The sequence below is a fragment of the Varanus komodoensis genome, unplaced genomic scaffold (assembly GCF_004798865.1).
Source record: "Varanus komodoensis strain SLA01 unplaced genomic scaffold, ASM479886v1 scaffold12, whole genome shotgun sequence".
NCBI classification, from domain to species: Eukaryota; Metazoa; Chordata; class Lepidosauria; order Squamata; family Varanidae; genus Varanus; species Varanus komodoensis.
In genome coordinates, this window is record NW_025335349.1 from 29,038,702 (window position 1) to 29,062,621 (window position 23,920).

Below are 23,920 nucleotides of genomic sequence, written 5' to 3' on the forward strand. Positions count from 1 at the left end.
AGCTTTACAGAGAGCTAGTAGTAAGACCAAAGAATGATGGCCAAAAGAGAGATTGGACGAAACTAATATCAAACAGTACATCTGTGACATCTTTTTACTCTAAAGTAGGTTCAGCAGCCTCAAAAGTTCTTCACTACCCTCATATTAGGGTTCTGATTTGGACTGGAGCCAAACACCTACTCTGGAATAAAAAGATATGGATGCCAGATAAAGGTTTAAAATAATGTTGGCTTTGGCCCTGAGCTCTAGATTCAGGGAGTCTCACCTCTGAACTGCACTTGAATTTACTGGTTAGCCTAAGGGTCTATTCCCTCAACCTTAGCTGCTCATCTACAGTATGGCAAAGACAATACTGTCCCACCTTACAGGGTCGTTGTATGATTTCAACAAGAGAATCACCCAAAAGGCTTTGAATGCTCTAGAAGCACAATGCAGACATGATGAACAATATTGTTTGTTTGGTCAGATCCTGAGGTAGCTTTGGGCTTGAATAAAGATTTGATGGTAGGGACAGGGTGGGGAGTAACGAGCCAGATAGGTGCAGTGGTTCTAATTACGCAGTTCCAGCCTTCTTAGGACTCAGACGTTCTCTGGTTGCTAAATGGCTAACATGCTCTTCAGCTCATTAGGTGAACCTGGCTGTCTTTTTAGAAAAGCTATTAGTGCTGAGAGCTCTCCAGGTTTCACTTGCTTCCAGATGCACTTCCTCCTTGCTGGCACAATCCACAAACCACCTCTTCAGGAGCTGATCCAAACTTCTGGGCTGCAGCAAGCAGAGATGGTCCAAGCAGCAGTTAAAGCAGAAGTGCCGCCCTCTTCTGACTGGAGGGTCAAATTCAGTTTTGAAGACGCTATCCAGAACCACATTCCAGTGCCAGATGCAATGCTGGCATATTTCAGCTTAAACTTCTTGAAACCAAGGCATTCCAATGTGTAAGAATGGGAGGATAATCCATGCAACAGCCAGGGCAGCACTCACGATCGGCAGGTGGAAAAAGAAGGTGGAGCACAGGGAGGTGGGTCCCCAGGAAACCCTGGAGGCCAGATTGGGGGCTTTTGGCTTCTCATCCTGGGGCTCTGCCCCTCTGAATCAAAGGCTCTCCGCAAGCAGCAGGAGTAGGGTGGAGCCTCTGAACTGACAGTGCCTGAGGCCAAAACAAGACTCTAAATTGTGCCCCCATGGTAGTAAAAGCACAGCCATAAACGAAATGGCTGTGGAAAACTGCTGCCTGGGGCAGGTTGCTTCACCCTGCTGCTGGATGGTTGGGCCAGCTTTAAACCCTTTCACAAATCCCTGGAGAACAGCAACCGGTCACGTAAGCCAGGCTGTGACAGATGAATCAGTAGCCCCAAGTACTAAACGGTAGTCACTGATGATTCTGGAAGGCAATGTTTGTCTTCCAAAACCGAGAACATTCCAAAGTCTGACACCACAAAGCAATTAACATGGCTTTTATAGGTAAACAGCTTTGTCTAATTGTCCACCCAATTACTCCATCGAGAAACCCTAAGATTACGGCTTGAAAGCCGCTGTTAAAAGAGGGACACTATTATTTGTCTGCACACAAAGCAGGCACACACAACAAGATGCAGTTGACCCAACCGGCCACTAAGCATCCAATCAGCATATGCTTACAGTGTAATTATAGATCACACCTGTTTTGACAGTGGGAGGAAAGTTGGAAGAGCTGCCCTACTGTGCAGTCCCACGGTGCCCCATATTCTTCCAGAAGAACAAGGAAGCCGAACAAGTCTCACATGCTGCATGGAAGGATAAAAAGGACAGGACAGCCTTCATTAAGTTTGGATCATCTCAAACATTTGGCCTTGAAGTGGTACATTCAGTCTTTGGATCCCTTGCTCTCGTTCAGATTTCTGTCCCACTGAACCCTTTTGGGGTGAATCCAGCCTCAGTTCTGCCAACAAGCTTTTTCAGTCTGAGGGCCAAAACAGATGTGACTTTCTTTACAAGTCTGCCTAACAGCGTAGTCATTTGCTTCTCTTTTTTCTGATTTGGTCTAGAAGAGTCGCAAGAGCCCCAATCCAGATGGTAAAAGCCATGCTCTTCCCCACCCTGGAGTCCTGATCTGGCTCTGAGTCCCTGAGCCTACTCCAGAGCAGGGGTCCTCAAACTTTTTCAACAGTGGGCCAGTTGACAGGTGCCAGCGGTGTGCGCGGGCCGCCAAGGCAGTGCCGGTGGGGGGGGGTGCGGGCAGGTAAGGGGGTGGGGTGCACACACGAGGTGAGGCGCCGACTTGCTTGCGAGGAGATCATTTTCTCCGAGCAAGTCATTTTCTGCGCACGTACATGGCTAGTGCAAAACCTCTAGGGCGGGACAGTTAAATGGGCATGGCAGGCCGAATCCAGCCCGTGGGCCTTAGTTGGAGGACCCATGTTCTAGAGGGAAAAATATTCTTTCTTGTATTAAAGGTGCAGTGGCAAGATATACATTGACGCCACTGCTGTTGCGGTAAAGGTTGACATGCAGGCACTCAGTGTGGCAATTCCCAAAGCCATTCCCCCCCCCCCCCGCAAGAAAAGTGCAAAATTGCCCATAGCTGTGTTGATCACATCAATAAACCAGCTCTAGCAGTTTTTAGTTCCTTTGGGAGCAAGTCTCTTTAAAAAAGAAAAGAAAAGGCACTTGTGGCTCCGCTAATAAAACAGTGCCAGCTCTGCATCCCTGCTAGCCTTGGCTTTTCTACACCACTGTTTTGGCCTCACGTGTGCAGAGCACTTCCCTAAGCCAGAACTATCCAGAGACGACAGACCACGGCTCCCATGACCTGGCTGGACTGAGGTTAACCTCTTCCTTGTGTTTGCGTCAGTGTGCAGAGATCCACACATTGGCTTGACTTACCCACCATGGTGATCATTCTTTCCCCCCATGAAAACCACTGCAAATCCGCCCCCCTTCTGAGCATCACCAACATTCAACACAGCCAAGCGCCTCACCAAGAAAATAAGCCCCTGGTCTCATACTGCACTTCAGAGGGATGGCGAGCACATCTGCAGCCGAGCACCACTTCTGGGATGTACCTCGCCTGTCTCCTGCCATGGGAGCCACAGGTTGAGATAAGGGGCTGCCTCTGACCTCAGGCTGCATCTTGGAAGTGCTCCGAGCCTCTCCAAAGCTCAGTGTGATGCAAGAACACCCACCCTTCTCTCACTGTGATATCGAGACAAGACTGCTTCCCTCCCTGTTTCAGGACCTCCCCCTGTTTCAGGACCTCCAGCTCTGCAGGACCACTTTAGGCCAGCGAGATGACAGATTGGACAAGGAAAGGAAGCCCAGGCAGGGGGAGGCAAGCCGTGTAGCAGTGAATGGAGGCTCTTAGACGTCACACGTCATGACAAGCCATCCCTGCCATGGCTTGCTGTCATGTGTGAATACAGCCGCTGACAAGCAACATTGGCTCTGCAGGACTTCCTAGACTGAGCTCTGCCTACTCCTGCCTGGAGATGTCAGAGTTTGCACCTGGGACCTTCTACATGCAAAACAGGTGCTGTGCCACTGAGCTGTGAGGCTCCTCCTCCCTTAGCTGGGTGAGGGGAAGGACACGCCGCCTTCCCAAAGACTGACGGCTTCCACACCCCAAGCTTCCCACACTATCTGCTGTAACATCAAGGAAGCATCTCATAAAAAGAAACTAATGTTCAGGATTTCCTGAACATCCCATGCCATTAATATTCAATCCTACCCCACTTCCACACAGAGGGAGACAGGATGGGGCTGGCACAGCCTAGCCAGCATTCAGAACAATATCAATGCCCTCAGTATGAGAAGCAGTGGAAGCTCCAATTTCTCAGACATCTGGTCCTTGGCGGACCTTCAAGCCTCTCCATCATTCAAAGAGGTGGAATGAGGAGTACAGAATACACTCTTTTTGGCTTTTTGAGACAGCATTCCAGAGACGGTACCCCTCTTTTTTGGTGCTAATTTTAGTGGCTTGGCAGATCCTATGGGTAACTTGCGTGGGTGGCAGACATGTTTGGGTCACGTATGGGGAGTCTCTAATTTCCCAAGGCAGGCTGGTCACATTCTCAAGTGCCATCAGGGTCAACTGGAGCGTTCCGCACAGCCAGGGACTGAGAAATCTCCCGCCAGAGCTCCCAGCCCAACGCCCAGGTAGCCCAGCCTCTCAGGTAAGCACAGGAACCCGCTGAATTCCCAAGCATCAATCAGCCCTCAGTGGAAATTTTAATCCAATAGGCAGCTGTCGGCACTGCCTTGTCAGCAAAGGTATAAAAGGCAACTCTGCCATGCACTCTGGGTGGATTGCCATTTTGCCGTGATCCAACTTATTCTTGAGAATAAGTCAGTTTTGCTGCTGTCATCCTTGTCATAATTAATTGGGTGGAATGTGCCAATTCCAGACTCCTTGTGTTCTTCAACCAAGTCACAGTCACACAGCTCCAGAAGCCTCACACTTTGGGAATGGTGCTAGTTCTGTGGGGCAGGGAAATGCCATGTTAACATTACATCAAGAGGTTGTATGTAATATTAGTCCTCCTAGAATAGAAATCAGTAAGGTTTAAGTTAGATTGATATTAGATACAAGCCCAGACTCTTAGGATCCAATGCAATGATAGAATAACTTACATCCCATGTAATTCCAAGGATCTAATTTCAGTGGGGCTAATATTGGATATAACCTTCTACCTTAAAAATCATCTTATTGTAGTAAGTTGTTTCTTGCTTGTATATCAGCCATGAGCACTTGGCTTGATGGCATATAAACCAAGATCAAGAATATGATCAAATCTTCACAGCCTTCAGGAAGGCCAGGCCTGTAAGGATGCAGGCAAATGGTGGGCACCCCATTTCTTAAAGTCATCTTGCCTCTTTCAACTTCAGGAAGGCCTGGCCTTCAATCATGCAAATCAAGCCATACAATATTGAAGCCCAAACATGTTTACTAACTTCCAAGTTTAACTGAATTGCTCCCTAGTACAGCCTCCCCTGCCCCAGATGTCTGGGACCTCAGCTCACAGAATTCCTAATTTTACCCATGCTGGCTGGATCTGATGTGAGCTAAGATGCAAAACTTTTACAGAGCACCAAGTTGGGGCCGGCTTTCCCCGTATCTGTGTATGAGATTGCAAGCTTAATGATCCTGTTTTTGGTTTTGTCCTTCACTTGTCCCACATATTAAATCTGTCCAAGCTACAGATTAAGTTGTGATTTAGTGACACCACAGTGTCTATCTGTCATGCCCACATCCAGCTGAAGAAGGCAATCACGCTTTATGGCACAAAGCTTCAGCAAGGTGAATAGCACTGTTCATAAGCATGGCTGGAGCTATTTCGTTAATAGCCTTCCTGAAATTCTGTAACAGCTGCTCAAATGGCAGCATATACACGTGCATGTTTACGTTAAATATAGTGCAGTTAATTGTAGCATGTCTGCTTGGGAAAATTCATGGCGATCATTTGTAGGATGATGGATGTATAGAATATAGCATATATCGATGGATGTATAGCATCCCTTGCCATAGTGTAGAATGAATCCAAGTTATGTTTTCTCTGGGGGCTGAAAAGGGCCAAACGTGGATCAGCAATGCTCGCCGCAGGTTTTGCACTACAACCTTTGCTGTGCAGATTACCATGATGGCTTGTCGTTATTCTGGAGTTAGAGAACATCATTTCTCATCATGGTTTAGCTGTGGGTACTACCACTGCAGTTTGGTGGAAGGTGATTGTTCATGTTCACTTACATATCTGGCCAGCTTCCCTCTTTTGCACCTTTGCACAATCACTGTTATAAACCATTAAGCAAGTCTGTATACTGCGGGAATGCCAAAAGCAAGACAAACCCCTTTGCTTTGCAAAAATGATGACTGCAGTATGCTACACACTGTTATAATGTACTATAGAAAATATCATTTTTAAATGGTTTGTGTTTTTCCTGAAATATATTCAACAACGGACCTTAATGTTGCTGAAATCTGAAGAGGTATTCCTGTGCTTTGTCCCAAACTGGTTGGGTACAATACTGCAGTTGCTTGCCCGGGCTCATCAAGGTCAAAGTCCTAAGTCTTGTATACAAAATAGCCTTATAACAGAGCCTTGAATGATGACTTAACTGTTGTCTAAGGGTTGTCATCTGGCTTGGAAGTGAACAACAACACTCCTGCCCTTTCTTCCCCTTTAGTAAAGGCATGATATGCATCTGATAGGCCTACATGTTCTTGCATCACATCACTCAGTGGAAAAGTGCTCAGTATTTATATCAGACCATAATTCCCCTTTGGGGAAAGCTGCAGCTGCTAAACAGCTGGGAAGGAGGGCCATCGCTTAGGGATAGAATATATGGCATTGCATGATAAAAGCTCCCAGGTCTGATCTTCTGGCTAGAAATTAGTGGGCAAACTGACCTGGTACAAAGCAGCTTCTTCTGTTGGTGTAAAACTGGAATTTGTCTGTAATGTAGATATCCTTTTTATCTCATCTTAGTTAGTTTCACCTGAGCATACTGATGTGAGACAATGATCAGGAGTTCAATGTTTGTTTTTAACTTTGTGTATTTTTTTTCCTGAAAAGCACAATGACTAATTCAAATGAGTCCCTTTTCGCCTTATGCCACCAGTCCTCACACTGGTCCCACAGCATTCACAGCTCAGATGGAACTGCTGAAAGCAAATGAAAACATCCAAGAATGTTGACATCCAAGGAAAAAGTGCTGGGCAGGGAAGGAAGGGCAGAAGCTGTGTTAAGAAGGCGTAACAGTCAACAAAAGAACACCAGATGGTTTCATCATATATTATCTCACATCTATTTTTCTTTCTACAGAACGACATAGTGGATGATTATAAGAATCAACAAATAGTCTAAGCTTCTCTCTCTCTCTCTAACAATAATGTCTCATGATAACACAGTGGTAAAATCAGACTAGTAGAACTGAGGTGCCATAATCCAGTTCTTGGTCTCAGTGTGACACAAGAAGGACACGGGCAGCCAGCAGAAAAACGGTTCTAGGTGACTCAAGAGCATTGGCAGAGCGAGTTGTTTCAAGGAGCTGAATATAAACATCAGGCCACATTCTAAAGGTCCTCCAGAGAGGAATTTAGGCTACAGTGCTACATACACTTACCTGGGACAAATTCCCATCAAGTGCAATTAGAATTACTCCTGAGTAGCCAGGTCCAGGATTCCAGCTTTAACCAGGAAGTGACAGATAAGCCATCAAGCTCTGACATACTGGAGGTTTCTCAGAGTCCTGCAAAGAACAATTTCCCTTGGCCACTAAATGGCAACTAATGTGGGTTTGTAAGTTGTCCTGAGATGCTGTCATGAAGGACAGGATAGAAATGTTTTAAATAAATAAATACTGCATGAAGATATTTGCAGTAAAAAATGGTTGTACAAAATCTTGACTAGTTTCTTGACTCCTTTTGCAGGAATTCTGCCTGTGTAAGAAATAATATCATATGGCCATTTCATAAACCATTTTTCATCCAGATGCACCAGTACCACAGCCTGTGTGATAGAAGCAGGGCAATCCAAAGACCAGGACTCTGCCATTATTTATTTAAATGAATTAAGAAAAATCCCATCCACACAATCCAAATTCTGTGCCCAGAATTTATACAACCTGTAATTTATACAGATTGAATTAATTATGCAACCTGTATAAATTATAGAAAGACGTATTATTTCTCTTGTTTTGAATACTTTATTATGTTTTTCGTTTTCTAATGGGCATAATCTTTATGGCTTTGAAAGAACTCAAGGGTCTAAGTGGGCCACCAATCCCATACCTGACTAACAGAAACTTTCTTTAGTGACCTCTGACTTTGGTGATTTTATTAGGCATTGCCTGCATACTCTCAGTTATTATCTCTGTGTCCATAAGGTCTAGAAACTTGGATTTTTTTTTCTTCATTCGTTTGTTCTAAAGTGGGGAAAGTAGAAAACGGCAAGTTTAGTTCTGTGCCAAAAGGACAGCATCCAATGCTAGGTCTACATACGGTAGACCCTCTGAAATTAATGAGTAATACTGGCTACCAGCCGATATCATATTCTGATCCTTCCCACACTGCTCTCACGACTACTGTGATAAGCTGCATTACGCGATGCACCGCGAATACGCAAAAGAAATGCAAGGCGGTTGCAACGCTTTTTTTTAACTCCCAAATGTCACTTGATTCAAATGGAGGAACGACAGTCCACGAAAAAGGAGCAAGCACCCGGTTCCACTCCGAAACATACGCACTTCGGGGGCAGTAAGGCGCACCACGCCCCTGAATTTTCCGGACTAACTTCCGAGTCAAACCTCTTTAGGATCGGATGGCTGTCCTAAGCCTGCCCGCCCCGTCAAGCCCCGCGTTTACTATGGAGATGAAGTCCCGCCTTTCTGAGCTCCACAGCGGACAACCCGCCCCCCGCTTCTTTTTTCGGAATACTTCGTATTGGCGCGGGTGCGCCCTGCGTCCCGGGGCTGGGAAGCCGCTGCGCTGCGGGAGCTGCAGCCGCGCCTCGCCACCGCAGGGGGACCGCTCAGAGAAGCCCAGCCCGGGGGTGCAGCAGGGCGCTCTGCCCCCCGCACGCCTCGGGAGGAGCAAAACCGCGGCGGCGGCGGCGGCTCTTTGTCCGCCGCGCCCGCGCACCGCTTTCGTTTCCACGCCGAGGAAGGTCTGTTAGATCGCGGCGCGGCAGCACGTGATCCCCGCCGAGGAGCCCGTGGGAGCACCTGGGAAGGCGCCGGGCTCCTCCTCTCCGGATCGGGAAGGTGGTTCAGAAGCAACAGGATAAGAGAGGTCGCCGCCGCTGCCCGAACCCCGGGGAAGTTTGGCCGCGCTCTGACCGACTGGGGCGGGCAAAGCGGAGACTCTGGGCCAAGCATGGCTTTTGGAAAGAGCCAGAAGGACCCCTTCGGGACGCCCCTGGGCCACCTCATAGGTAAGCGGTGCCCGCCGAGCGTCGCGTCCCCTGCCCTGGCGCTGCCAAGCGAAGCAAGAGTCGGGCCGTGGCTCAGTCGGTGTCCGAGCACGTGCTTCGCGTGCAGGCGGTGGGGGATTGCGAGGGAGGCCCACCCTGTCCGAGCCCCTGGTGCGCTGCTGCCGGTCAGTGTCTGGGAGACCGGAGTGAGCTGGGGGGGGTGTCAGTGACCCGAAGCGGTAGCTTCGGTGGGTGCATTTTGGCCTCTTCAAACCATAGGTTTAATGATGCCTTTAGACGGCACTGTGTATTGAAAATGTGGTAAGCCGCCTTTGCCGCTTTTTTGGGGGGGGGGTCTGAATGGAGCCTTGGCTGGCAGCCCCCTTTCTGTTAATACATGTGCATAGAGGCGCTCTCTTGGTTTTTCCTAGCACTTTCCAGGAAACTGGCACGTCTGGAGGGCAGTGATAATAAATTGTTTCCTGGGTTCATCAGGCTGGTGATAGAAACCTAACAGCAGCTGCAGCAACTATAGTTGCCATTCTGGAGGTTATGGTCACCTGTTTTGCTCTCAAGCAAGAGTGGCCATTTGCTATGAGGGCATCGTCAAGGGTTTTCAGTAACTCCTGCACTTTAAACAGCTGTCTCCTGAGCAAACATTAAATAGTTGCAGTGCTCTCCACCTTTCTTTCTTTTCTGCTGACACATTCTCAGTGACCTTGCCTGGGAAAGCTGGTACCCTTATCTCATTATTATTATTATTATTATTACATGGAATTTATATCCTGCCTATTTTTCCTCTTGGAAGGAACCCAAGGCAGCTTACATAGCTCCATTTTCTCCTCACAACAACAACCCTGTGAGGTAGGATGGACTGAGAGTCTGGTTGGCCCAATGGCTCCTAGTGAGCTTCATGCCCAAGTGGAGACTAGAACCTGGATCTCCCATGTCCCCAGTGCACCACTTACCCACCACAGTGGTTCTCTGTACACTTAGCACATGACTATGTGCCCAACCCATCTGGGGCTCACCAGAATGTGAAAGGCTGATGCAGGAAATCAAAGTTCATTACAAATAATTTTTTGAGCAGCCAAAGATCTGAAGGTCACTCTCTTTAGCAGTGCTGAATTTGGATCCTGCAGAACAAAGGCTTGGTTGCATTGCTCCAATTTGAGAGTGCAACATCAATGTTTCTTGCTCAATCCAGTCTCAGAATAATGATGTGCTTTTGGTCTGTGGTGCTTTTAGTGTGGAGTCTGAGCAATGTACCTGGTTTCTAGCAATTATTGCATGCAGTGCCCTTCCTTCAGAATCCCTCTTTCCTTTTCTGGTGTGTCCCAGTCCTGCAGCTTAGAACAGAATCAAGAACAAGGCGATCTGCTGTCTGCATACTTTAAAGATGACTTCTAGTTTATAGTCTGTTAAAGGTCAGGAGCCGTTTGCATTGAACTGGCAGTGGAGAGAAATGTCTCTGGAGTTAAGTGATTGTGGTCAGTTTGCAATTCCTCCAATACTCCATCATCACAAGTGACGGACCACAGGCAAGGCAAAGCAGAGAGGGTCAGTTCCTTCTGGATTTGTCCAAGAGAGGGAGTATCAGCAGCCACAGCTCTTCTTATCCTTGTCCTGAGAAACAGCACCTATAAAAAAAGAAAACTATCCTTTGCACAACCGTTATTAATAAAGCTATAGAAGTGTGGTCTTCCTTTGTTTTTGGTCACCCTAGTCCAGGGATGAGAGCCTCTGGCTGGCTGGAGTTCCCCTTTCATCTGGCCCACCCCCTTTCTTAGACCGCACCACTTTTCCCCAATCACCAGTTATTTCCCTGCTTGCCTGCCTTTTGTGCATGTTTCCCACCATTCTAAAAAGTTGAAATGCTTCTGCTGAGCCCCAGTTGCTAGCAGTAAGAGGTTTAAGCTAAACTATCCTGGCCTTGGCGGTCCCTCCCCTTTTGCCTTTGGCCCCACTATCACTGGAATGCCACCCCTTCTTCAAAACGAAATTCAGCGCTTGGGCTGAAAGAGATTCTGTATCTCTGCCTTAATCCCAGGTACTTGTTTGCTGAAAGCTAGTGATGTGCTAGCTTTCTAAAGTTTTATGGAGCCTTGGTGAGGATCTTGCCATTCCCTCTTGGTAACATCATGTTGCAACTCCATCAAATTCAGCCTTCTGCATCCAGTTGAATTTCTTAGGCTTAAACCTTTCATGACAGATGCCCATCTGATCCCCCACCTCAGAGTTTCTTTACAAAATGCCCTCTTGAATTATCTCAGTCATTCAAAGCTAGATCTCTGGTTGGTCCTTTGTTGTATGTGTGCAATACATACTTTAATTGACATCTTTTTTATTGCAGAAAAGGCTACTTTTGGAGCACTGCAGACAGAAGAGTGGGGCCAGTTTATGCACATTTGTGACCTTATCAACACTAGTGAGGATGGGTAAGCTGATTAACATTCTTTACAGAATCGTTTTCCATGGGACATGGTTTTCCTGCTAAGCCTTAAAAGCTGGAGTTTCTTTGAACTGAGATCAAGGCTTTCTTTTATGTAAACATTTTGGTATATCCTTATTTGCTGCTTTTGTACAGCTAATCTTACAGTTCAGTAATCAAGGAACCTTTATTTAAAGCACACCTGCTGCTACCCTTACACTGTGGGAAATTCCTGTTTCCACTGATGTTGGAGTTGCCAACTTTCAGCCGCCCACTTTGGCTGTGCCTGATAGCAAGCAAATAGCATGTGATACCATTTATCTACATGCTGGCAAAAGCTTGGTTTGTAAATTCCTTGTTAGAGTTGCTGCTGCAGAGCCTGGCTTTAAAAGTTGGCAACCATCTTGCACGCACATGAGCTACAGCCACTCCCAGCTTCTTTCCCCTCTGAAAACACGTCTTCATTGTGCATTTTTGTAGATTTCCACATAAATGTAAATGTGCGACTGTAAAACTTAACATGCAAAGCAACCCTGGAGAATATGGTTCATCATTGAGTACTGCAGGTCATGTGTTTTGAGTGGTTTCTGACACCTGAATGGCTTTAACAGGCTAAGGAATGTGGTTTATCCCTAAATATCGATGCAAACAATGTCTAAGGGCCCATCTGCAGGAGGCATTTACTGTGCACCTGTGACCTCTCCCTCATGGAGCTTTGTGGGGCCTTCCCATGATGTCATCCTCCTCCGGGGCCTCTCCCATTTCTGTGGCATTTTTTAGATTAAGGAGAGTCAGCTATTGAATTTCAATCCAGAACAAAAATGTATTTATGCATATTGTCATAAATATGCTTCCCTAAAACTGTATTGCTGTTGCAGTCTTCTGCTTGGTTAATAGAATATGTAGAAAGGCAGAGAAATAGAAACCTGTATTAAAATGCAAGAAAACCCAGGTAAAGGATGCTGTCTATCTCCTGCGGTGAAAATGGGAGAAGCAGCTTCAGTGAAGTGGGCATCTGATTCCCAGCTGGCCAATGGACTTGGCTTTGTAAAATCTGGATTCATCTTTGGTTTTCTGTGATGAAGCCTTCAAGCCAACTTACATAGCTGTTAGGGTTGAATATGTTTGCCTGTCCTGCTTGAGTGAAAGCATGACTATAACATACTTAGGCAAGGACTCTGCCATAGTGTATCCCTGTAACTCCCTAAGTTGGTGATGGTGAACCTTTTAGTGCCCAAACTGCAACCCAAAACCCTCTTATTTATCGCAAAGTGCCAACACTGCAATTAAACCTGAATATGATGCTGCAGATTCAAATATGCCAGGGGGACAGCACAACATTAAAAGATTCTCAGTCTCTTAATTAGAACATCTGCTTGCTAAATCTTAGATATTAATTTTCATTTTTTCATAAGAAAACTCAAAGCTAAAATCTTGTGTTAATAAAAATGAATGTATTAAAACTCACAGCCAGTCCAAGCATATATATATATATATATTTATATCCTTGGCAGAGCACTGACCGGCCATGCGAAAGCTCAGATGAGTCACAACTAATGATTCGCGGCTCGTGACATCATAGCCTGGCGCCACTACTCCTTTCTGAGCGTGTGCATGGCCCCTATGTTCACTGTTATCTGAAGCTCGCCTGCTGGGGTGATGCTGGGGCGACTTGGCTCGCGTGCCGACAGAGAGGGCTCTGCATGCCCACTGAGGCACGCGTGCCATAGTTTCACCACCGCTGCCCTAAGGGATGGTCTGCCCACTCTATTCTTCTGAGGAGACTGGGGTCAAATGTTTACCTTTGTTCCCTGGCCTACTACTTTTCCCTGACTTCAAACTATATCACTGATGCGTTGGTTCAGGAAGCCTTCCACTGGTGGCTGAAGATGTTACTGTGGGTTTGAACCACATCAACATATTTAAATTAATTAAAACTTTGTTGTTATATGCCATCAAGTTGTCTCTAACTTATGGCAAGCCTATGAACGAAAGTCCTCCAAAATTTCCTATTTATGAATTCAGCTCTTCCAAGTTCAAGGCTGTGGCTGCCTTTATTCAGTCTATCCCATTTTTGGTCTTCTCTTTTGTCTTCTGCCTTCAACTTTCCATAACGTAATTGTCTTCTTCAGGTAGTCTTGCCTTCTCATGATGAGTCCAACGTATGGCAGCTTCAGTTTTTGTCATCTTTGCTTCTAGAGAAAGCTCCGTCTTGATTTGATCTAGGACAAACGTGTTTATCTTTTTGTTGATCCAGGATATTCACAGAACTTTTCTCCAGCGTGATGCATCAGTTTTCATCCTGTTGTTTTTGTTTACTGTCCAGCGTTCATACCGTTACATTGCGTTCGGGAATACAGTGGCCTGGGTGACCTTGACCTTGGTCTCTAATGAAACATCCTTACATTTGATCTTTTCTAATTCCTTCATTGCTACTCTTCCTAGTATCATTCTTCTTTGGATTTCTTAGCTGCAGTCTCCTTTCAAGTTGATGACTCAGTCAAGGTATGCAAATTTTCCAGTTTCAGTTTCTTCATTATTAACAGTAAAGTGCTACAATTCTTCTGTGGACATGTTTTTTATTTTCTTAATATCCAGCTGCAGTTCTGCTTTTGTTTTTTCTTATCTCACTTTTATTAGGAGTTGTTTCATTACTGCTTTCTGCTGGTACTTGCATTTCTAAATATACATTACACTGTGATCCCAATGAGGTTTTAAGTCCAAAATAACCCCAAAGTGCACCCTGCAACCCCTAGTATGCATGCCATGTTTCTGGGGTCCAGATTTTTACAATTAAAAAAATTCCAGAATGATTGAGGAAAAACATTTCCCCAAAACTTGCAGAAAATAGCAATAATCCAGTTAAATGCAAGAATGATGCTTTTGCCATCAACACAGCCATGTTTAAATCTTTGTTCTAACAATTGATCTGCAACCATTTGATACTCTTTGAAACAATACTTAAGTCATTTATTGAGTAAATGATATTATCAAAGAGGAATTTCAGTTATTATTCTGAAAGAGAAAATGTTTTCTAAGATAGCCTTCTCCAGCCTAGGTCCCTCCATATGTTCAGGACTACAGCTCCCATCATGCCTTATCATTGGCCTTGATGCTGGGACTGACAGAAGTTCTAACAAAAATCTTGAGGAACCCAAGTTGGTGAAGATGGATCATGTTCCACTTTAGAGCCAGTGGCAGGAGCTCTATTGTGCTGACTATTCCAAGCTTTTTTAATGATTACAGATTTGTGAGCAGGAAAAGGAAAGGATTTGTTGTAGCTTTTGTTGCTGTAGACATGGGTTGGCAGAGTGGAACGGGGCTAGTGAGCCCTTTTCCACCTGAGTTTGTGAGTTAGCCCAGGGGAGCAGCCCATATGGCTAGCCCTTGCTCTTCTCAACCAAACCCTGTGAAAGGTTATTTTCAGTTCAGTTTCTGACATGGAATTGAAACCCACTTAGACCAGCCTTGGACTTCCTCCAAAAGATACCAGAAATGACACAGGTGATCCCATTGCAGCGACACTTGCCTTGCAGTTGACATAGCCGAGCACTTGTGTCTAAGTGGTTGGTGTGGCCAAACCACAGAAGGTGTTGTGCAAGCTTCCTGCTGGCCCAGAGAGCTCTCAGGCTTAGCCTCTTCCTCCAGGACTTAGAGCAGTTCAGTTCCAGGAAATCTGGAATCTGGTGCAGGATTTGGGCTTGCCTTTCATCTTCTTTATATATTACCAGGAAGTATGTGTCTTTTGCTACTCATAGCTACCCAGAAAGCCATTCATGTAGGGTAATGTTCCCCAGTCAGGTGCCCTCAGATCCTTGGGACTGCAGCTCCCATCAGCTCCAGCCAGCACAACCAAAAGTCAGGAATCCTGGGAGCTGCCATCCATAATATCTGAAGGACTTCAGGTTTGGAAAGCCTGAGCTCGGCTGTTGATTAAGCTGCAGAGCAGGCTCCAGTCCACAAAAGCATCAGCCACAATAATGACAGCAGGTTTTAAGGTCCTACAACACTCTTTGATGAGAACATACTTGACTCACACACAAAGAGACCCACCGGACCCCACTGATGGGAGGTCTGGCAGGGCGGACAGACTCATAGCGTACCTGCCCCCCACGTGCTACCTGAGAGCACTGGCCGCTGTTGAGGAGAAGATGCAGCTGATGCAGTTTGTTCAGCTGTTTGCACAAGAGACAAACTCTCCATGGACTGCAGTCAACTTCCAGTCGCTTAATAGCACGCCATGTATTTTCCTCTTCGACAGACTGAGCTAGAATGGCCCTGCTGCCTAGGAATGATGGGAGGTGTGGTACAGTCCCTCTGCAGGGTGCCAGGCTGAGGGGGGCTGGCACAGGCAATGGGAGGGTGGATGGGTGCATGGCAGGTACGATTTTGTTTTCTCAGCAGTGACAGAGTGCCTTTCTGCCAGGTCAGAGAAATGATGTAGCCAAAGGCTGGCCAATGTGCAGCAAAACCTCTGAGTTTGGGTGTTGCTTAATTGAGATGGGCAGCCAAGATTGCAACCACAAGCCACCAGCAGCCTCAGAACGGGCTGGTTTGAATTGCAGCGAAAAGCCAAAGCTCTCCCGTAGAGCATGGGCAGGGAATTCCACACCTGGGGCCAAAACCAGCCCCGCTTGGCTCCTGACTTGCCCTTCTGGGGGTTCTCAGATGGCCACCCCCCTTTCCGCAGCCTCTGATTATTTGGGATGTTCTGGCCTTGGTGCCATTTCGTCCCAGTATAAAAGGTTCCAGTGCCTTTCTTAAGGTGCATTTACTGGCCGCAAGACCTTTTAAATGCAAACAGGCTGGCTTTTTGTACTCTGTTCCCATGCCCTTTTCTTTTAGTCTTTGCCATGCCCCAACTACTGGACCGCAGCACCTGAGAGTGTCTCTGAAATTGCATTGCCTTAGAGCAATCTCAACCTTGCTAGCAGGGACTCCTTGTCACCAGGATGTTGTTCCTCTTCTCCACCTACCTGACCATCTGCAGCTCTTCCCACCTGCTCAGCTCAAGCTCCGCCCTGCTCAGCTCAAGCTGAATTGAGCCTTAATTTCCACTGTCATTGAAAAGGTGTTAGTCCGATCTAGGATACACAAACCATTCAAATGAATAGGACTTAAATTAGTCCTGCCTCAGATACACTCTTAATACCTCAAAATACCCAGCACTGGAGGCAGACATCAGGCAGATGCCACTGACCTGCCTATAGGCTTCCTGAAAAGCATGTGGCTACCTGTGGTTAATGAGAACACTGCTGGATTAGACTGCCATGTGATTTTTTCCAGAGCTGGAAAAACCAGAGAGAGGGAGTTGTGTGGGCTACGGCCCACTCCTTTGACTCAACATTTGCTTTTGTTGCACAACATTTTTTAAAAATAGGCTGCATATTCATGTGCTTAGCAATAAATAAATAACATATCCATGTATTTAGAAAATGTGCACTTCCTTTCCACTGTAAGATTCTTAAAGTGAAGAACAAAAGTTTCTCTTTGTTTCTACCACACCCTTTACAGAAGTATATAAATAAATGCAAAGTGTCCTTGGAAGAACATCCACCCTCCATCTCTGCAGCCATCTCCGAGGTGGAGTGCACTTGTTTGTCTGCTAGCATGCAGGGGAATTATCCAGATTGTCTTGAAGCATCCTGTAATTATACTGGAAGAGAGCCAGGATAATGATGTTAACACCCGAACCATTGTGTAACTTGCCACAAAATTTTTGATAGGGTTAATCAAATGTTGTCAGCATTTGGTCTTGGAGAGTGGGAGTGATAATTTAGGCAATGGTTCTTCTTGTAAACCCACTTGATCTGCTGTGAATGCAAAAGCAGAGATGAATATAATAAACTCATCTTCTTGGCGAGGGTGGTTCTTCCACGCAATACTTAAATACTCAGTGTTGCTACTGCTGAATTTACATGTAAATAGAACATGTTGAAGGGCTGCCTGTGGAAGAGAGCGCTTCTCGTTCTGCTGTGCAAGGCTCTACCAAGAGGCTTACAAGTTGCAAAAAAACAAGGCAAAAACACCGAACATAGATACATGACCTCTCACAATCTCCGTATTATTTGCATCAGGATAAGTTCATTCGCAGTGGTTCTGCCCTACTCCAGGATGACCAAGTGAGAGATTCCAGGGTTATTGGTTATGCTGATTAGGGGTTGAGCAGGCTGGATTTGCCAAGGTTTGGAAGGAATATGGGAGGTTTCTTAGCAAAGAGAGAAGGGTTAAAGCTCACCCCAGTGTGTCACTGGCTATATGGTCCTACTTTCTTCCATATAAATGCAATGGCTGCTTTCAGGCCTGTAGGGCAGAAGTGGCAATCCATGGCTCTGCAAATGTTGGACTTCAGTGCCCATCATCTTTGCCAATTGGTCACATTATTGATGAACTTTGGAGCCCAGGACATACAGAGGGTCGCACAGGTTCTCCTGCTGTAGGGAGAAGCATCCCTTTGTCGTTGGGGATATTACCGAGAGAATATCCTCACCTGACTGTGTGTGGCCTGCTCTTCAGAAGCGGGGATGCAGCGCACCCATCTACACAACTCCTTCCATGTGCACAATCCACCCATCATAATGATGGTAATCTTGCGCTACTATAATATAATGTAGTATTCCAGTCTTATTTAGATTTTCCTTTTCTGGGATTTCAGCAAGAAATGAACATAGTGACACATCTGATCCCATAGCTCTGGTTACTTTTCCCTACGTAAATAACATGTTAAATAATTAGTGTTCTCTGTTTGTTTGCTTTTCCTTATTATCACAGGCCCAAGGATGCCATTAGAGCATTACGAAAAAGGCTTTCCAAAAACTGCAATTGTGTCGAGATTCGTTTTACCCTGTCCGTAAGTACAGTGCTCTCAATCCTTACAGGAGAGTCCACACAGCACCTCTAGTGCCGAAGGGGATATTCAGGATTTTTTTTGGATCAGATCGTGGGGTACAGGGGGACCCTCTTTGAGAAGAAATGATCATAATGCATTTCTGGGACATCCAAGAGTAACTTCCTGGGATGGAGATAGCCTTTGCTGGATCATTTGGTGGAACTGGATCCTCACAGCTCTGGTAAACAGAGGTGGATAGAGGTCCACTCATAGACAGAGAGCAAAAGTATTACTTCTGCCTTCCATATCTTGGGAGTGGTAGTTGAAGAAGGGAAGCAGGTTCACATGCAGTGAAGTCATGAGGCAGAGCTTTTGGTCCTCTTTGAGTTTCCCCATTGGGCAGGCACTGCCAGGAGCTGTAGTAGGATCACTGTCCCTTACAAGGCAGAAACAATGAATTGCTGCAACCTGGGCAGGCCATTGTTGGGTCCTGGAAGCTTGTTCTGAATCTGGATGCCCTGCTGCATGGAATCATCACAGCCTCTGCATAATATGGTGCTTAACAACTTAGGAAAAAATTGCTCTCTCCCACACCCCACTTCTCACATTAATCTGTGACGATAAAGACTGGCAAGGAAGGGGCAGAGTGCCAGGTACTGTTGTGCCAAAGGGCATTTCTCCTGCATAGCCTTCCACTTAAAGAGTGCCATAGCATCATGCCTAGTGTGATCCATTGTCAGGAACTGCAAACAACAAATATTCTTAATGATGTCAAAGCACTGACAGCTGTGAACTGCAAATGCATAGGTCAAGGAGAGTGTGAAGTCATAATGGGAAGCTTCCCGAAGTATTAGATCTGTGATATGGCAGTAAAAAATGTAAAGCATTTGTAAATGTATCTCTATCCTGCCTTTTCACCAAACTCCAGGCAAAAAGGAGAAGTAGGGTGCAGGGAGAAATGCTGTATTAGGAAGCAGTGGATTAACGTTTTAGAGTACAATCCTGTGCATGTTTAGACAGAAAAGAAGCCCTACAGCTTTCAGTAGGCCTCAAGCAGCAGTGCACACTGCCTGTTCTTTGATCAACTTTTGTTAAAATGCTTGATGCAAGTTTTAGATTTGTATACATCTCTTCATCTGGTTGGTTATTCAAGTGAAATGAACTAAGAAAGATGTTTCCAAATCAGCTCATGGTATTTTGGCTATAATCCTATCTGGAGTATTGTATTGAAGGAACAAGTTGGGACAGACCCTTAATTAGATAGGGATTAAAATGGAACAAAACAAAATGTGCTGTCTGGGAATACCACCATCTCAAAAAGAATACAGGCAATCTCTGAGTTACAAACATCTGTAATTATGAACAAACTGCCATAAAGCCTATTAATAATTTCCAGCAGTATTTTAACAAATATATATCACCAGAGAGAGAGATCAAAGCGGGGCGGCGGGGGGGGCGCTCCAAAGCAGGCCTGCCTGCTTTGCCCATCCAGAGAGGAAAATTCCTCCAGCATTTCCTAGCTGTAAAAAGGAGGCACCAGTGAATTTGGGCTATGGGAGGCTGGAGATTTTTGTGTTTTTTCCACTTCCACCGGGATCCTGTGCCTAATTCCCAAAAGTGTGGAGGACGGACTATATGTGATCCAGCTTACTTACAAATTCAACTTAAAGATGAATTTCCAGTTTCTCAGGAGTGGAACTCATTCGTAACCTGGGGACTGCCTGTATAGGAAAGCAGAAGTGCAATTAAAAGAACCAAGGGGACAGATTGCATTTATCTTACCAGAAAAGGGTTGTATCTGATGCAGGTTACTGGCTAAAGGAATGGAAACTGTTGGTGGAATGCATTTCCCCATGCACACCATGAATCTGTTTTGGAGAGTTGGGGAGCCTTCCAGACCAGGGAAGAGGAGAGCAAGAGGATGTCCCACTGCACACGTGGAAGTCCACTTGCTGAGAGTCAGAACTGAAAGGATTTAACACAAAGAGCCCTCCATTGGTTTGTATAATAAGAGAATGCAGAGTAGAGCAAGGAAGTGTACAGAATAAAGAACAGTTGCTTGCTTTCAGAATGTAAGAACTGAAGATGATCTTCTGAAACAGCTCAAGGGTGCTTTTAAGAGCTGAGGGACAAATTTCATTATACAACAGGAAGTTAACCTGTATCATCCCATGCCTACCACATAGCACAACATCTAGGATGCTGTGATAAATAGCACACCGTTTTAAATACCATCTTGAGAGGCCCGTTTTCAGAGGCATGTTTGGTGCTGATGTGAGAGGGGACCCGTTGGTCGCTACTCCCAGGCTGTGGAACTCTCTCCAGCAGGCTGATTGCTCTTGCCACTGCTGTCCTTCCAGTGACTGGCACAGACCACCTCATTCAAGAAGGTTTTTGGCCTGCAAGGCGGTTTCCAGGTTGGGTTTTCAGTCTTAACTGTGAGATTTTTTTTTTGTTTTTAGTCTATTTTAGTGCTGTAGTCCATTTTAATTGTCTCTGTAAAATGTCTTGAGTGTCATTTTGGATGGAAAGTTGGGAATCTAAATAAAATAAAGATCTGCTACATGGCTAGTCATGGAGCACAAGCACACCGGTAGCCTTCTGAGCTAACAGTGCCAGCTGCAGGCCATCAGTCACATGGGGGGGAAATAATAAGAGATGGTGTTCACTGCCAGCTGTTGGTAATGAGCTCTTGCCCTGGAATAAGATGTCTGGCGCAGATGGATTGTTGTCCTTGTCCAGCATGCTTCTTTTTTATTTTTTGGTGAGTGTTTCCTGCCCTTCCTGCCCAGGTTCACAACTAGGCCAGTGCTGTCAAATGGTTTTATGGGATCAACAGTTTGGTGCAATGTGATCCAGCCCATCAGTTTAAAACTACATAACTGGAATGCTAGAAATGTGTGGCTCCTTTTGTTTTGCTTTGCTTTTAAAATGCGCAGACCCACAAGTTGTGGCCAAAATGACTTGTCAGTTCATTAATTGAACAAGGAGGTACCTCATTGTTCATAATCTGTTATGCTGCTGAATGGAATTTGTGGAATTTGTTTTGCAAAAGCAAGATTACCATACATTAGGAAGCAGTTTGGGCAACTTGGTGACTGACAGTATTCTGCGGTGAGAGAAGTTACAAGACTGAATTTGCCCCCTAGTTTTGGTGATCTGTTCTTCCAGAAGTTACAGAACTCAGTTGATTAATTGATGAACTGAGTCTGGCTCCAAATGAATGTATTGGTTAATTCTTGCTTTGCCAATTAATTCTTACACTTTCTGAAGGCATGTTAAGTTTTCAAGGAAGAGCTTAAAGTTCTTGCAGTCAGTAAATGCACCTTAAGAAAGGCACTGGAACCTTTTATACTGGGACAAAATGGCACCAAGGCCAGAACATCCCAAATAATCAGAGGTTGTGGAAAGGGGGGGTGGCCATCTGAGAACCCCCAGAAGGGCAAGTCAGGAGCCAAGCAGGGCTGGATTTGGCCCCAGGTGTGACATTCCCTTCCCCTGCTCTACGGGAGAGCTTTGGCTTTTTACTGCAATTCAAACCAGCCCGTTCTGAGGCTGCTGGTTTGAATTGGCTGCTGGTTGCAATCTTTGCTGCCCATCTCGCTAAGGAACACCCAGACTTTGCTGCTCAGTAGCTGCCTTTGGCTACATCATTTCTTTGACCTAGCAGAAAGGTGCTTTCTGCCATTGCTGAGAAAAAAGTATCACACCTGCTATCCACCCATCCGTCCATCCAACCCATGGCCTGAGCCAGCTCCCCGCAGCCTGGCACCCTGCAGAGGGACTGTACCACACCTCCCATCATTCCTAGGCAGCAGGGCCATTCTAGCTCAGTCTGTCGAAGAGGCAAATGCATGGTGTGCTGTTAAGCGACTGTGGAAGTTGACTGCGGTCCACGGAGAGTTGTAGTCGCACGGATCTGGAGGGTACCTGGTTGGGAAAAGCTGGCCTATACAAATAGCTTTCTTGGTAACTAAAAGGAACTGAAAACATGTTTCTTGGTAATAAGTGAAGAAGAAGAAGAACAAGAAAGGCCAAGCCCAAATTCTTTGCAGATTCCAGAATGCCTGTTACTACTCAGCTCTTTGCAGCTCTGAGTACTGTAGGAAGCAGGGTGAGTCCATTAACTCTCTGGGCCAGCAGAAGATTGCCCCGTGTGTTCTGCATTTTGGCAGCATCTGCCACTCAGATACAAACGCTATCTATGGCTTTGTCATTTGCCAAGCATGCAGGACTGCCGCTGCTCATTGCTTATTCTGTGTGGCTTCCGGAATCTTACTGAGCAAGGCCATTATCAAGAGCAGGAAGATAATTAAGGTTGGTCAACGTCCAGTTCCAATCAGGCATACATTTCAGTGCCCCAGTGTGACACACTGTTTTGGGGGCACATGTCAAGTTTCCTGAATACATCAATTACGTTTCTTCTTGCCTCACCCTCCTCTCAGTGATTCAGAGTTGTTTGTATAGATTTGTTTACATGTTTGCACAGAAGAACCTGTTCCGGCTTGGCTTCCGCTTGGCAAGCAGCCGCTGAATCCGCTTGGCTTTTGTTCTGTTTATCTTCCCTGCATCCAGTCGGTCAGAGTGGTGATAACAGGCCCTAGTGCATGGAGATGTTTTATCTGAGCATTTGTTGTGCAAACAAACTTAACCTTTTTCCACAGTGAGGTGTTTAGTGGGGAAAAGTCTCCGTGTATGCTTCCTCTTCTATGTGCTGAGGAGCTGGAAACAGCTTCTTTGGACTCCTGGCATAAGAGCAGAACCTGCTCTCTTCCGAGCTGTTGTTTTCCTTTTATATTTACATACGAGTATCATGGCTCTGTTGAAATGGAGAAACTGGGGCAGGCAGCTGGATTATATTCTTACTCCATTAGAGGAGGAGGCAAATTCTATGGCTGGGTGAGTGAAGACAAGGACTTAAGCCTGAGGAAACAGTTCTGTATCAGAACAAGACCTAGGAAAGGGAGAGGAAGGGGCAGTCCAGAGGCAGCCGAATGGAGGAAAGTCTCCTTCCATAGACCCACCCTTACAGATGGCCCTGGAGGAACTGGAGGTAGATTTCTAGCCTTCGCTGGCCAATGGAGTCTTCTAGTTTAAAGATCCCCTGACCTGGAGGGATTCCAGTCAAGGAAGAGGGAAGGCAAGAAGCCACAAAAGGCCAGTGATGGAAGTTTTTCTTGTACCATTGGACAGGGTTCTTCTGTGATACCACATGTGAGGTAGAAGTTGATCAAAATAATGACAGATCATCCAGTATAGACCAGGGCAGTCGTTAAAGAATCAGAGACCCTTTTCCAGATACTTCTGTCTTCAAAGGTGAAGGATATGATGAGATAGGATGGAGTCTTCCCAACAGTGGTGCCTTCTATTATGAGGTGCTTTGATCATCAGGATACTGGCAGGCAGTCTTCACTTTTACTTCTAAGAGATTGTAAGTTGCTCTTGCCCCTTTATAGAACATGGCTTTACTATTTGATTCCTTTAATGGGAGTATAAGTTCTTCTCATAGTTTTATATTCTCTCTGTCAGCTAATTTTGAGACATGTTTTATGTTTATTTTTTCCTTGCCTTGGAAATCCTCTTAAAAACCAGAAAGGAATGGTAAATATACTAAATAAAGGAAAATATACTAAGGAATGGTAAATATATTAAAGGAAAATATACTAAATAAATACCACCGTGTGATGATCACAGACAAGGGGTTTCTTCCTGGCAAGTACCATTGGCTGTCTCTGTCCTGGTCTAAACTAAGTTCTGGTGCTTTGCTAAGCAGACACAGG

General features: G+C 45.7%; 1 protein-coding gene across 2 annotated transcripts in view; it reads left to right on the plus strand.

Annotated features, from left to right (window-relative positions):
- Positions 1 to 8,523: 8,523 nt before the first annotated feature.
- TOM1L1 (target of myb1 like 1 membrane trafficking protein) overlaps positions 8,524 to 23,920 on the plus strand; it is a 48,950-nt gene continuing 33,553 nt past the window's right edge. The window contains exons 1-3 of one of the 2 annotated variants that reach the window (XM_044422060.1): positions 8,524 to 8,901; positions 11,234 to 11,318; positions 18,083 to 18,161. In XM_044422060.1, the coding sequence (XP_044277995.1) occupies positions 8,844 to 8,901; positions 11,234 to 11,318; positions 18,083 to 18,161 (222 nt within the window). In that variant the 5' untranslated portion in view covers positions 8,524 to 8,843. Of the gene's footprint in view, positions 8,902 to 11,233; positions 11,319 to 18,082; positions 18,162 to 23,920 lie in introns of those variants that run through there. The other variant, XM_044422061.1, reaches the window with a different exon arrangement.